The 12,148-nt window shown below is 47.0% G+C and overlaps 1 protein-coding gene across 1 annotated transcript; it reads right to left on the bottom strand.

Moving 5' to 3' along the window:
• Positions 1–1,044: 1,044 nt before the first annotated feature.
• Positions 1,045–11,995, bottom strand: LOC311372746 (neuronal calcium sensor 1-like). Its single transcript, XM_084489697.1, has 5 exons — positions 11,911–11,995; positions 11,147–11,228; positions 10,017–10,147; positions 5,508–5,532; positions 1,045–1,283 (listed from the first exon to the last, which is right to left on the bottom strand). Exons 3-5 carry the CDS (start codon positions 10,078–10,080, stop codon positions 1,049–1,051), a joined length of 324 nt encoding a protein of 107 aa, XP_084345823.1. The 5' UTR covers positions 10,081–10,147; positions 11,147–11,228; positions 11,911–11,995; the 3' UTR covers positions 1,045–1,048.
• Between the last annotated feature and the right edge of the window lie 153 nt (positions 11,996–12,148).

Raw genomic sequence — 12,148 nt, 5'->3', positions numbered from 1 at the left:
TGGGGCAAAGTACAGAATAGAAAGAAATGCAAATGCAATGTAAAAGTACTACTGTCCTCATGTTAAAACGTCCTCAACGTGCGCCTATTCCTAGATTTCTCTGATATCTGAACATGAAAAGTTTGCTGAGCTGAATGCTGAAGATAGGAGTTTTAAAGGGCTGAGAACTGCAGTCAGGTTTCATGTCTGTGCAGCCCTCAGGCCAGATACTCTATCTGTTTCCCCTCCAGATATCTGACCAGACAGCTGGCCAGACAGTCGTCCTACCAGACAGAAATCCAAGCAGACAGACATCCTCTCACCTATTTGAGCTGGGAAATTATCCTATATGGGGATCAGTATCAACAACCTCTCTCTCTATAGGTTGCCTCAGACTAAAAATCACTGCATTGATAAGATTGAGACAGAATGACTCCAACATCTCTACTGACTCAAAGCCTCTTCTTCCTGTTTTGATATAAAAGCCCTTGAGGGGGCTGCTGCTTCCATAGGCCTGTTCTACCCTTTAAGCCAGCCCCCATTCCACCAACACCCACACACCTTACAAGATAAAGCATTGATTACAGCCATACATGGCATACATTTAGAATTAGGGTCCGTCTGTTGTTGTTATTTTAAGATACTGAGTTTGAGTGCAATCAACGCTATTGTATGTGTGGTACAGGATCAACTTCCCTCCATTACTTATTATAACTATAACCAGACAGCTCTAAAGAAATATTACATAATATAACAGTTTAAATCAGATCTTATTGATCACATTTCTGAAAACCCTATCGATCAGCATTGACTACAGGTATGTCAAGGTTATGTATTAGCTATGGGATAGCTTAAGTTTTACGCATTGTGACTTTAACTTATATATATAATAAATCAGTATAGTATTCATTTTCATGAATATATTTCAATATCCATTCAGCTTTTTATATATTTGTTTGTGTTACATTTGGAAGCGCACATGTACTCTGTATTGGACGGTATTCAACTTATTCAACCTCTGTCTTTGCCAACACAATTTCAAAATGGGTTCTGGTTATTTATAGCAGCACTACAACTCTATCCGGGACAATATCATTAGCGGGTAATAGCAGCCAAATGGTCGCTCCCATTTACATCTCCAAGAGCCAGCAATCCATTTACCAACCTTGTTCTCATCAAAGACATTGAACACAAAGGAGGCGAACTTCGTGGGATCCCCGAACGGAAAGAACTGCTTGTAAATCTTCTGGAAGCCGACGGCATCTAGTTGTCCACTTGGACAATCCTTAATAAACCCTTTATACCTGTAAGAAAACGATAAACAGAGTGAGCAAAGTTTGGGGTGTAGTATAAATATAGTATGAATAATGTGAATAAATGACAAAAACTACCAGGGGATGAATTGTTCAGGCACTACACGTCACCAACACATCCCTCATGCAGTCAGCAAAGCTACTAGTGTTGTTGTTAGCATTCAGAGCCCAGGGTTCTGATCCAATGAGGGGCCAGAGTGTTTAATCAAATGACCCGGCACTCCCGTTGGGCTGATAATGTGCATAACTGAGGGATGGCTGCGTCCCTCCTCTGCCCGCCTCAGGAGAGGACACATCCAGAGTGACTTGACATCTCGGTTAGCCCTAAATATAGAAGCATTTCATGAGCAATTTCAAACGCAGTCACTCAGAAGGTGGCGGCTTCTCCCCTCGTACAGCACACACACACACACACACACACACACACACACACAGGGGCTGGTCTGATGGGCCAAGGCGTAAAGAAGACTGTGCTATTTAAATAACCAGAAGAAGAATGGATCACTTAATAAAAGGTGAAAGGTTGGCAGAAGGTCATTCTATAAAGAGATGGTTGTTGCATTGTTGTTATGGACGAGCGAGTGCGGGCGAGTTCGAGCTGCGAGAAGCAAGTTCTTTCCGTGAGTCAGTCTTAGCTGCTTCTCCTGGCGCCTGGGCTGTAATTAAGACCAGCGAGGGAGGACTCTAATGTTGAGACTGAAGCTTGGCACGTCTCTCTCTCTGTCCCCCCCCCCCCCCCCCTCTCTCTCTCTCTCTCTCTCTCTCTCTCTCTCTCTCTCTCTCTCTCTCTCTCTCTCTCTCTCTCTCTCTCTCTCTCTCTCTCTCTCTCCTCTCTCTCTCTCTCTCTCTCTCTCTCTCTCTCTCTCTCTCTCTCTCTCTCTCTCACACACACACACACAGGCTCTCCCTGTCACTGTAGAAAAAAAACTTTTCTACTTTTAATCTGCTACGCTTTTAACGAAGCCAGCATCCCCTCATCCTCGTTGTCAAGGATACGGAGAGAATCTCTGAGAAGCAGCGGCAGCAGCAGCAGGGAGAGTTCAGCAAGAACAAAAGAGGAGAATGCAATTCACATGTGCATTATCTGGAGAGAGGCCATGGAGATTCATGAAGTATTGCCCATTACAATGGGGGATTTCATCGAATCGCTGTTCAAAGTGCAACAATAGCAATACATGATGAAGTTTTACCAAAATGAATAGAATACGTACGTAAGTCACACTTTTCTCAAGCAGATTTATTTTGCCATGACTTGTAAAATATCATACAAAGCACAAAGATAGGATGGTATGTTTTACTTTCAGTTGGTTAACATAGAGCAAGGAAAAATGATACAAATTAAAGGACTATATATATAGAGTAGCCTGGAAATCCAGACCCACATTTAGAAAGCTGTAGGGTCTGGCAACGAGTAATGAAAATGGCCCAACTTGAGGGGCAGAACCAAGCATGCATTTGAAAATATCACCTCAGGCAATTGGATAACACTACGACCAATCAGAAGAATACAAGGGGTGACGTATCCAGACCAGCGGAGCGAACCAATAGATAGGACTCTTGCCGTATTCAGACGGTAAAACAGCAACGCTTTTGGCCCGCCTATATCAGATACACAGATGTGTATCTGATATGTTCGAATCTAGGGGAATCGGGGAGTGAGTATATTGCTCGTTCCCAGAGTGACTCGCTGAGCAAATTCAAATTGTGCTCTTGCGAGAACTCTAGATTTCCAGGGTATATATATAGAGTGCTTTTCTAGTTGAATTGTTCATATTTAGCCTGGTATTTCTCCTTTAAACAAGGCAAGCTATAGCCCTGGTGGTCACTAACCTAGAAGTATGCTGGGTGGTTCCTCCTCTATACTTCTTCACACAGCTGTTACACCTGCATGCATGCTCCAGGTTGGCTCAGGTGTTCCATGCATCAGTGGATTGCATGACCGCTTTCCAAGTATCGCTCGTCCAAGGGCGCTAGGTGCATCTCCTTGTGTACTCAACACGGCAGACATTGACACTATGAATCAGACCGGGCCAGGCCAACGCTGCCAGACTTGAGGATGAAATATTTATTGCTGGCTACAGCATCTCCAGTTTTTGCCACTGCCACCAGCGCCACCACCACCAAGGCTTCTGCTACAGTGTTGTCTGTGGCTTCTGCTCTGCCTTCCTTGGCAGGAGCCTCAGCGTGCCACGGCACTGATTTGAGACGGGCCTCCCTCAGTGTACGACCGCTGTCCCCTCAATAAAACAAAACTAAATGAAAGAGAGTGGGGGACCAAATGAAAGCACGTCCCAGGCATTTATCTAACCTGGCTAATTCCGTTTTGTGTTCCCTCCACGTCCCCTGTGCTCTACTTACACACCATCTGCCGTATTCCCCCCTGGTAAAGTTCCCTCTCATCATCCCTACGGGCAGCATTGCCGGCGCTGATCTATGAGGAGGTGCTCATGCGAGATCTCTACAGAAAGGCATGCAGAGGGGAGAGCAACAGAGAGTGAATGAGAGTGGCAACACAGCCTGATTAGGAGGATGGAGAGAGGGGGGGAGGAAGATGAGGAGGAGGCGGGAGAAAGGTAGGAGGATGGAGAGAGGGAGGGAGAAGACGATGAGAAGGAGGAGGGAGGGAGGGAGGTAGGTGGATGATGGAGGGAGGGAGGAAGGTGAGGAGGAGGAGGGAGGGAGGTACGAGGATGGAGGAGGGAGGGAGATAGGAGGATGGAGGAGAGAGGGAGGAAGATGAGTAGAGGGGACAGGATGGTGGGAGGTAAGAGAATGGAGGGAGGATGCGAGAGAGGAAGAAGAGAGGAAGATGAGGAGGTCAGAGAAAGATGAAGGGAGATGAATAGCAAGGGAGCGAGGAAACGAGTGACTGAGAAGGGGAGGGAGTGATGGAGTGAGGAGAAAGAGGAAGAGGAGGGGAAGGAAGAGGATAGAGGTGACGATGAAGAGGGCAGGAGGGTGGGAGAAAGGAAGGGAGCGAGCGAGCAAGGGAGGGAAGAAGTGAATGTAGGAGGGGAGGGAGGAGAAGGGGTTGAAGTGGGAGGGAGGATGAGGGAGGGAGGGACGGAGGGAGGGTGGAGTGACAGAGGAAGGGAAAGGAGAAAGGGAGAGGAAGTAGAAAGAAGAAGAGGAAAAGAATAGTATTCTGCCTCAGGAAACTAAAGCAGCCCTTGAGAAAGGCCATGTCCTGGCCGCTGATGCCTAGAGGCATTTAATACCACTGCTGTTTAATACCATCGCTGTTGTGGACAGTGAACTTGGCCTTGCCCCCCCCCCCACACACACACGCCAGGGCACGGCTCTTGTCATGCATGCAGAATAGGGTTGCAAGAGGCAAAGGCAAAGATGGATAACTCGTGTGTAAAGACGAGAGAGAGTGAGCGAGATGGAGCGAGAGAGCGAGAGAGAGCGAGAGAGAGAGAGCGCATATTCTGCTCCCACATCTGATGGAAGCTATTTGTTTGCAACAATGGCCGTGCCATGGCGTACAGCAAACGAAGGAATGGCAGAAGATGCGTGCATCCACGCTGGAATGAAGTGGGTTGAATTGTGCGCTCCCTCGAGACCAGAAAGACAGACCTGGGATGCACAGGGCCGAGCTAAACGGTGCTAGCCCCTGTTGGGAACCACTGGTCACATGCGTCCAGGAATGACCTCACAAAACAGAGTAAGAAACGGGAGCCGAGGACCTCAGCAGAGGGAAGCAGGAGTCAGAAAATGATGATCCTTCTAATTTTCTATATATTAGAAAATTCATAAGGTATTTCTCTTATAATTATCAACCTTGCCGAGGCTCGTAAAGGAGAGCTCATTCAGAGCCGTGAAGAGCGTCCGTGGAGCATCAAAGCACGTCCATTGTTACCCCAAAAGGTAGTGGTCTGCATCATTGAGGAGTTGGTTATCATTGTTATCAGGATTGAAAGTAACTGTGTCTCCGTGTCGTGACGATTCAAAGTCAATCTATTTTCAGAACTCTCTCTTCAGGGCAGTGGGAGAGAGATAACACATAGTTATAGTACTCATTTTTAAATACTTCTGATCCTAGATATCGGACGAGAAAAAAAAGACAACAAAAAAAGAAAAGAATATGGTTTCCGTATGTAGGTCAATGTTAAGCAGCCGTTATGGTTCATGTTTGGCACAAAAGATAGCTTTGCTGATATAAGCCGTCATGAATGGACAAAACATCATGAATAATGAAAGTACTTTACTCACCACTGCTGAACTTCTTTCTCTGTAACTGAAAGAGAAATAGAGTGAGATAAGTATAAATGCGAAGTGACCCAGAAAAACAACCATTTCCTATTGTGAAGATACCGTAATGTGAATATGATCAGTGGTTCCTTTTCTTTTTTTTTTTTTTTTGCTCCTAATGCAACCCCACAATGGCAGTAGAAAGCATCACTACGCAACCTGCAGTACATCTCTTCATCTCGTGAAACCTTAAAGGTCAGAAGGGGACTGCAGGAAGAGAGCATGAGTGAAGGTGACCAGCAGCATGCACAGGCCTGCACAAGCCACCTCATCCGCAACTCTAACTTCAGCCATGGCTCTCCCTCTTCTGTCTCTCTGTCTTCTGTCTGCTCTCCCACCCTCCAAAGCATCTCCCTGCCCGCCAGCCCTCAGAGGCGCCCTGCTGCAAACGAGGACTGGGAATCAGTGGCATTAGTGTAATACTGCATTCACACTGTTGACGGATCTCATTGACTTTGCATGGGGCGCTCTCGAAATGCATTGTGGGTCAATCCGTTCCGTCGGCTCCGTTACCTGCATCAAAACATTGAGAAATGTTCAACTTTTCAGGCAGCAACGGATCCGTCGGCCAATCAGATTGCGTTACCCATACGTCAGACACGCCCTCCGTCATCCGTCAACGGACGTGTACAGTGTGAATGTGGCATAACCCTGCTGGCCCTTTGGGGAAGGTACAACCCACGCAGTAGTCCTTTGACGGGCCCGGCCTCAGTCACAAAGACGTTTAACCTTTGTGTCATGTTCGTTTCTCCCCCCTTACTTTGGTGCTCCTGGTCAAATTTGACCGGCCTGTTTAAGCTGCTCTTACATTAACACAAAAAACATTGATCATCACCAAGTTTTATTTAACTCCCCTTTAAGTTGTAAACAATATCTCAGACTACTGGTTTACGTGAATAACTGCAGTGAATATACAACAAAGAATATAAATTGTGTGCGCGTATGGTGGTGGTGGTGGATTTGGGTGACCATTCTTTAATTGTTCAGTAAATATGGGAAGCCGAACACAGAGCAAGACTGAACTATTGGATCCCCAAGTTTGGGGTGGATTTGGAGTCTGCATACGACTGCTAGACACCGTGACACTCTGCAATTTGGCCTGCCAACCAAATGTTCCTCAATAAAAAAATGACATGGAGACATATCAAGCCCTGGGACTTATTGAGAAGGGCTACAGAGTAGACTCCGGGCATGGGGCATGAATTCTTATATTGACGTTGGTCGGTATCTTGTCCCCACATACAAACACACACACACACATAATAGCCTCAACTCAATCAGGGATTCACTGAGAATCCTATCATGTGACCTATTCCTGGGTAATAAATGTCAGAGTTCATCTCACAGCAGTCTACCGAAGCCACACTACCGTTCAATTGGCCCTGAAAGTCAATGCCATCCAGAAAGTGCGGCCATTCACCACCACTGGGATTTAATAGAAAGGTCTTACATAACTCAGTCAGAGGCAATGGCCGGTAATGCAATCAGCCTCTGCTGGAAAGATCAGGGCCCTTCCTCTGCCCGTTGGCCCTCCAGGGGTCTGCTAGAACGCAGCCAGCTTGCATTCTGGGACACAAAGCCTCCTTCATCGCTCTAACGACCGATTTGTGGTCTTTCTAATGGGATTGCTGGTCTTTCCGTGCTATGCCATATACATTTATAACTCCCTCGTATAACGGGGGTCAACCTTTAGAGGCTTTCTTTACTGCCACCGGAGAAAACCAGCATGCTAGCTCTCACTTCATTTTGCAAAAGGGGCCAATCATCGGAGGTATGATAATTATTCATTGATACGAATGATATCAATAAATTTCATTTGATCTCCCGGGAAAAAGGTTAACAAAGACAATTTCACAAACAGTGTGGAGAAGCCCTCGTCAACAGAGGGAAATTCAAGGTATTTTCTTTTGCCTGCTTCCAGTCCACACAGAAAAACACCAACAATGCTATCTGGGGAAATGCAGCCTCTCTTTAGAGTCGGTAAACATTTACAATCGCTTTCCTGGCCACAGACAAAAAGCAACCTTTGACTTAGACGGCAGACCTTCTCATCGGAGCGAGATAAAGAGAGAGAGAGACAGAGAGAGAGAGAGAGAGAGACAGACAGACAGACAGACAGACAGACAGACAGAGAGAGAGAGATTGGTGAGGGAGAGAGTTGGGTTGGGCAGGGTAGAGAGAAAAGTGGGTGCAGAAGAGAGAGATAGGAGTGGGTGAGGGAACGATAAGGTTTGATGAGGGACAGGGTGGAAGAGGGGTAGATGAGGAAGAGAGAGAGAGAGAGAGAGAGAGAGAGAGAGAGAGAGAGAGAGAGAGAGAGAGAGAGAGAGGGATGGAAGTAAGGACAAGAGGAGAAATGCTGAGAGATCTGAGAGTAGCAGGAGAACAAAGCGAGGAGGGGTTGATCACGCCGGGAGGGAAATCTTGATGGCCCTCTTAGTGATGTTAACCAGATAAGACCCTAATTATACTATTCCATTCCCTGCTAGAGCGCCATTAGGGGTGAGAGGAGAGACTGGGGGTGAAGGAGACTAGTGGGAGAGCAAGAGAGGATAAGAGGGAAATTGATTAGAAAGAGGGTGAGGGTGTGAGGCAGAGAGATAGAGAGATAGAGAGAGACAAAGACAGAGACAGAGAAAGATAGAGAGAAAAACAAAGACAGAGAGAGACAGACAAAGACAAAGACAGAGAGAGAAAAAGAGACAAAGACAGAGACAGAGGGAGGGACAGAAACAGAGACAGAGACAGAGAGACAGAACCAGAGTCAGAGAGAGTGTGAGAGAGCGAGAGAGCGAGAGAGAGAGAGAGAGAGAGAGAAAGAGAGAGAGAGAGGGATGCATGCAAAGGACAGCACCAAACAGCCCAGCACGAAGCCCAATCTTCCTCCACAGCAATTTCCTGCCACAGCAGCCTCTCTTGTTGTTGTCTTGGCCAGACCCGCCATGAAAATAACGCTGTCATTAAGCAGCCATTTGCTGGTAACTCCCACCCACACCTGCACACTGCACTGCACAAATAACCATGAGGCCTCGCTGGGCTGGAAACAAAAGAGCCATGATTAATAACATAGTTATATATAGCAACCTTAAGTATATATAGAGTGATCCATATGAATGCACTCATATGCGCTCTGTTGTAGGAGGACCACATTTTATTGTTGATGTCGATCGTTGCTTTACAGCTGATTACCGACGTATCCGATCTGTTGGGGCTTAATGCGGAACGTGCGGTAATGTAAATGATGCTGTGCTGTTATGTCGTGGTTGAGATAAGATTTCAGTTGGGGAATCGCATTTATATTCTTCTTTTCTTTTGGTCGTGTTTGACAATGCTTAGCAATATTATATGGGTTGAGATGACTATAAATACACTGAAGAAGAATTGCTGAAGAGAAACTCTATTAGAAAGTAGAACGAAGGGGAGATTGGTACAGCCACCAGCTAGGTTTCCAATTTGCATAGTCATGGCTCAACTCAAGAGTGATTTAAAGATGCTGATTACGCCGTTTCTCAGAACCCGAACCATTCCCAATCTGGAGCACAATATTGACGGAGCGATTTAAAATCACCAGGCAGCTGTTTTTACTGCTGACATTTACTATAACCTATTGTTCTGTGAAGAATAGATGGCTGTAATACCAGCCTTCTATATAATAATACCAGGTGAGAAAGGCCATCTCCTACATGTCCAGCATGTAGAAGAGTAGGACACACAAAAAGAGAAAGTCCTTTTTGTTTTTTTTTACTAAAAAGGCTGGTCTTGATATAGATTTCATATGCATGGGCTTCAAACACATACCAAGTCCCCCGTTGTGTTTCATATTTGAGGAGAATTCCATTTCAAGTCATCATCTATTCTGTTCTCTCGTACTCACAGTAGTTCTTCCTGGTTAACTCTCTCATCTTTTCTGTACACTCCTATTCAGAGTAGACTCTCATCGATTCTCCACCTCGTGTGTACTGTACTCACAGTAGACTCATATATTCTCTACCTCATGTTTACTGTACTCACAGTAGACTCGTCTGTACTCAACTTACAGTAGATTTTCGTGTGTACTCGACTCACAGTACTCAGTTTCATGTTTACTGTAATCACAATAGACTTTCATGTGTACTCTACTCACAGTAGACTCTCATGTGTACTCTATTACAGTAGACTCACATATGTACTCTATTACAGTAGACTCTCATGTTTACTCTACTCACAGTAGGCTGATGTGTACTCTACTCACAGCAGACTCCCATGTGCACTCTATTACAGTACTCGCATGTTTACTGTACTCACAGTAGACTCGTGTTTACTGTACTCACAGTAGACTCTCGTGTGTACTCTACTCACAGTAGACTCTTGTGTGTACTCTACTCACAGCAGACCCTCGTGTTTACTGTACTCAGTAGTCCCCCATGTGTGCTGTAGACTCTCATCTATCCTCTACTCTATTCTCTACTGTGGCCTGTGGCCTGTACTCACAGTAGGTCTTCCTGGTCAGCTCCTCCACCACCTCCGGCTTCAGCTTGCTGTTGGACTTGCCCATGATGCGCCGCGTCCCCGCCTCCTCGCTCCACCCGGTACCACCACCTCCGCCCCTCTGCTCTGCTCCTCTGCGCCAACACAAAGACACAGGGGGTGGAAAGGTGGTGGTCCGGATTAACCACGGTGACAGCAGTGAGCTAAGCTTTTGAGAAGCCTTTCCCCCTCGGTTTGTGTGTTCAGGGGAGGACCTCCCTGTTCATCCATTGGTGCTGCTCAGCTCAGCTCGGCTCGCTCTCTCTGGTGGAGGCTGTGTCTGTGGTTGGCTGCCCCTGCGGACCGCCTGGTCGCCACCCCGCCGCTCTCTGAACCAGCGCCAGTGTGGGTGGCGGAGCTTTCTATGGGCAGGAGTGTGAGCGCCTGCGTCGCCAGCGGCCCGTCTGCCTCGCTCACTCTTACTGGGTTTCATTTGGCCGTTCTTTCCCTGGTGAGACGCTGTCTGGTCGAGCGAGTTCGGCACTTAAGAGGCGTCGCTGCTTTCCACGTTTTTTTTTTTTCCTGAGAGCAGAGCTGAGTTCCTCTTCTCCTCTCGCGGCGTAGAGAGAGTAGAGGGGTCTTTTTTTCTCCCACACGTCATACCTCTGTTTGTTCACCCATCATTCTCCCTCGCCCTCCTCCTCCTCCTCAGCCACTTCACTCCCCTCCACTCCCTCCCTATACTTTGTCACTCACAGCGCGGCGTGCGCCCACAGCCGCAGAGGAGATGAAGTGTGGGAAAACGGAAATATAAACGCAGTGCAAGTGATTTAGATTTAGATTTAGATTTAGATTTACGGACATTACGATCGATTTCAAATCTCGATTTGGATTTAGATTTGCTCACTTAATTATTCTGGAAATTCATGGAGGTCAAACAAAAGAAGAAAATTCAAAAACAAAGGAAATTATAATCTGAACAGATTTTCTGAGTGGGCTTCAATCATGCGAAATGTGAATTGCTATTGGCCGAGGGTTTTACAGATTGGAATTTCTAGGAGTCGTTACATTAATTTGGATCACGGCCATATGAACACACAATGAAACACAAAACACACAATATGAAACACAAAACAATGATAAAATAGAAGCACCTTTACTCCGAACACGTGGCATTCCCTCTGTCCATGGCCAACACCGCCCTCTTCGGATCTGCCGATGTGTTAAGCATGACTCCTGTGAGACATTTGGGATCATTTTCGGACAACGTGGACACAACAGAGCCGCAGCCAGGGCAACAGGGGCAATGGTAGGTGCCGAGTTAATGGCGCGTCAATATTTGACTGACAGGGAGATAGGCGGACATTAAGACAATGACAGCAGCTACAATCAGCTGCGTACATTGAGAATGGAAAAGCGTCCAGACGAACCCCCGCTGAGCCACCGTTACTCATGGTGATCAAACAAAGCGTGACGAGACCAGACCAGACGGCCAATGTCACCTGTCAGATGTGACGTTACTCCAGGGAAAAGCCTTTGAAAAGCCTTTGGAATATGCCTTTGTGAGCGACCTGGAAACTTATGCCAGTTCTAACCAACGTTCAACTTTATAATAAAACATTCCTCCGTAAATATGGCGCGCTGGGGTGTTTATAAACACCCCACCGCGCCATATTGCGTGCTCTCACCAAACACACAGAATTAGCTCACTATAGTGAGCTAATCCAGTGTGTTTGGTGAGCGCACGCGGAGAGCGCAGCAGGTGGGATATGTTGCTGTGTTCCACTACCATAGCAACGCAGTTCATGTCTACAGTGGTATCGCTTAACCAGAACTACATGCGCATTATCATTCACAAAGACGACAAACAGAGATACGTTCACATGCATGCGTGGACGGGTCGTGCACGCGATCCTACCGTCAATCTGTTAAAAGGTAAACAAAAAGGTGTCTTCCTCCGTGGATCCGCGGCCCGCCTGATACGTCCGCTCTGCCCAACCGCGCGCTGGGTACAGCCGCTCCTGCGCGTGAAGCGCGCGCCGCGGCATCTCCTGTGCGCGTGCAGTGCGCGCCGCGGCCGTCGTGCCAAGAGGGCTGCCCGCCCCGCCGCCCTGGCAGGGTCACGTGGTCGGACTGAACGGCTCCAAAGCGACGTC

This window comes from Micromesistius poutassou (genome assembly GCF_964030765.1).
Source record: "Micromesistius poutassou genome assembly, contig: SCAFFOLD_6118, whole genome shotgun sequence".
Classification (NCBI taxonomy): Eukaryota; Metazoa; Chordata; class Actinopteri; order Gadiformes; family Gadidae; genus Micromesistius; species Micromesistius poutassou.
The sequence above is the reverse complement of the archived record's forward strand: the minus strand, read 5'-3'. Positions and strand labels throughout refer to the sequence as shown.

What these genes read in the sequence shown, in the direction of transcription:
- LOC311372746 (XM_084489697.1), bottom strand. Translation starts at nt 10,080, where the DNA reads ATGGGCAAGTCCAACAGCAAGCTGAAGCCGGAGGTGGTGGAGGAGCTG. An exon ending in GCTGACCAGGAAGACCTACT is followed by an intron (nt 5,533 to 10,016) that starts GTGAGTACAGGC and finishes TTTCTCTTTCAG; the next exon opens with TTACAGAGAAAGAAGTTCAG. An exon ending in GAGAAAGAAGTTCAGCAGTG is followed by an intron (nt 1,284 to 5,507) that starts GTGAGTAAAGTA and finishes GTTTTCTTACAG; the next exon opens with GTATAAAGGGTTTATTAAGG.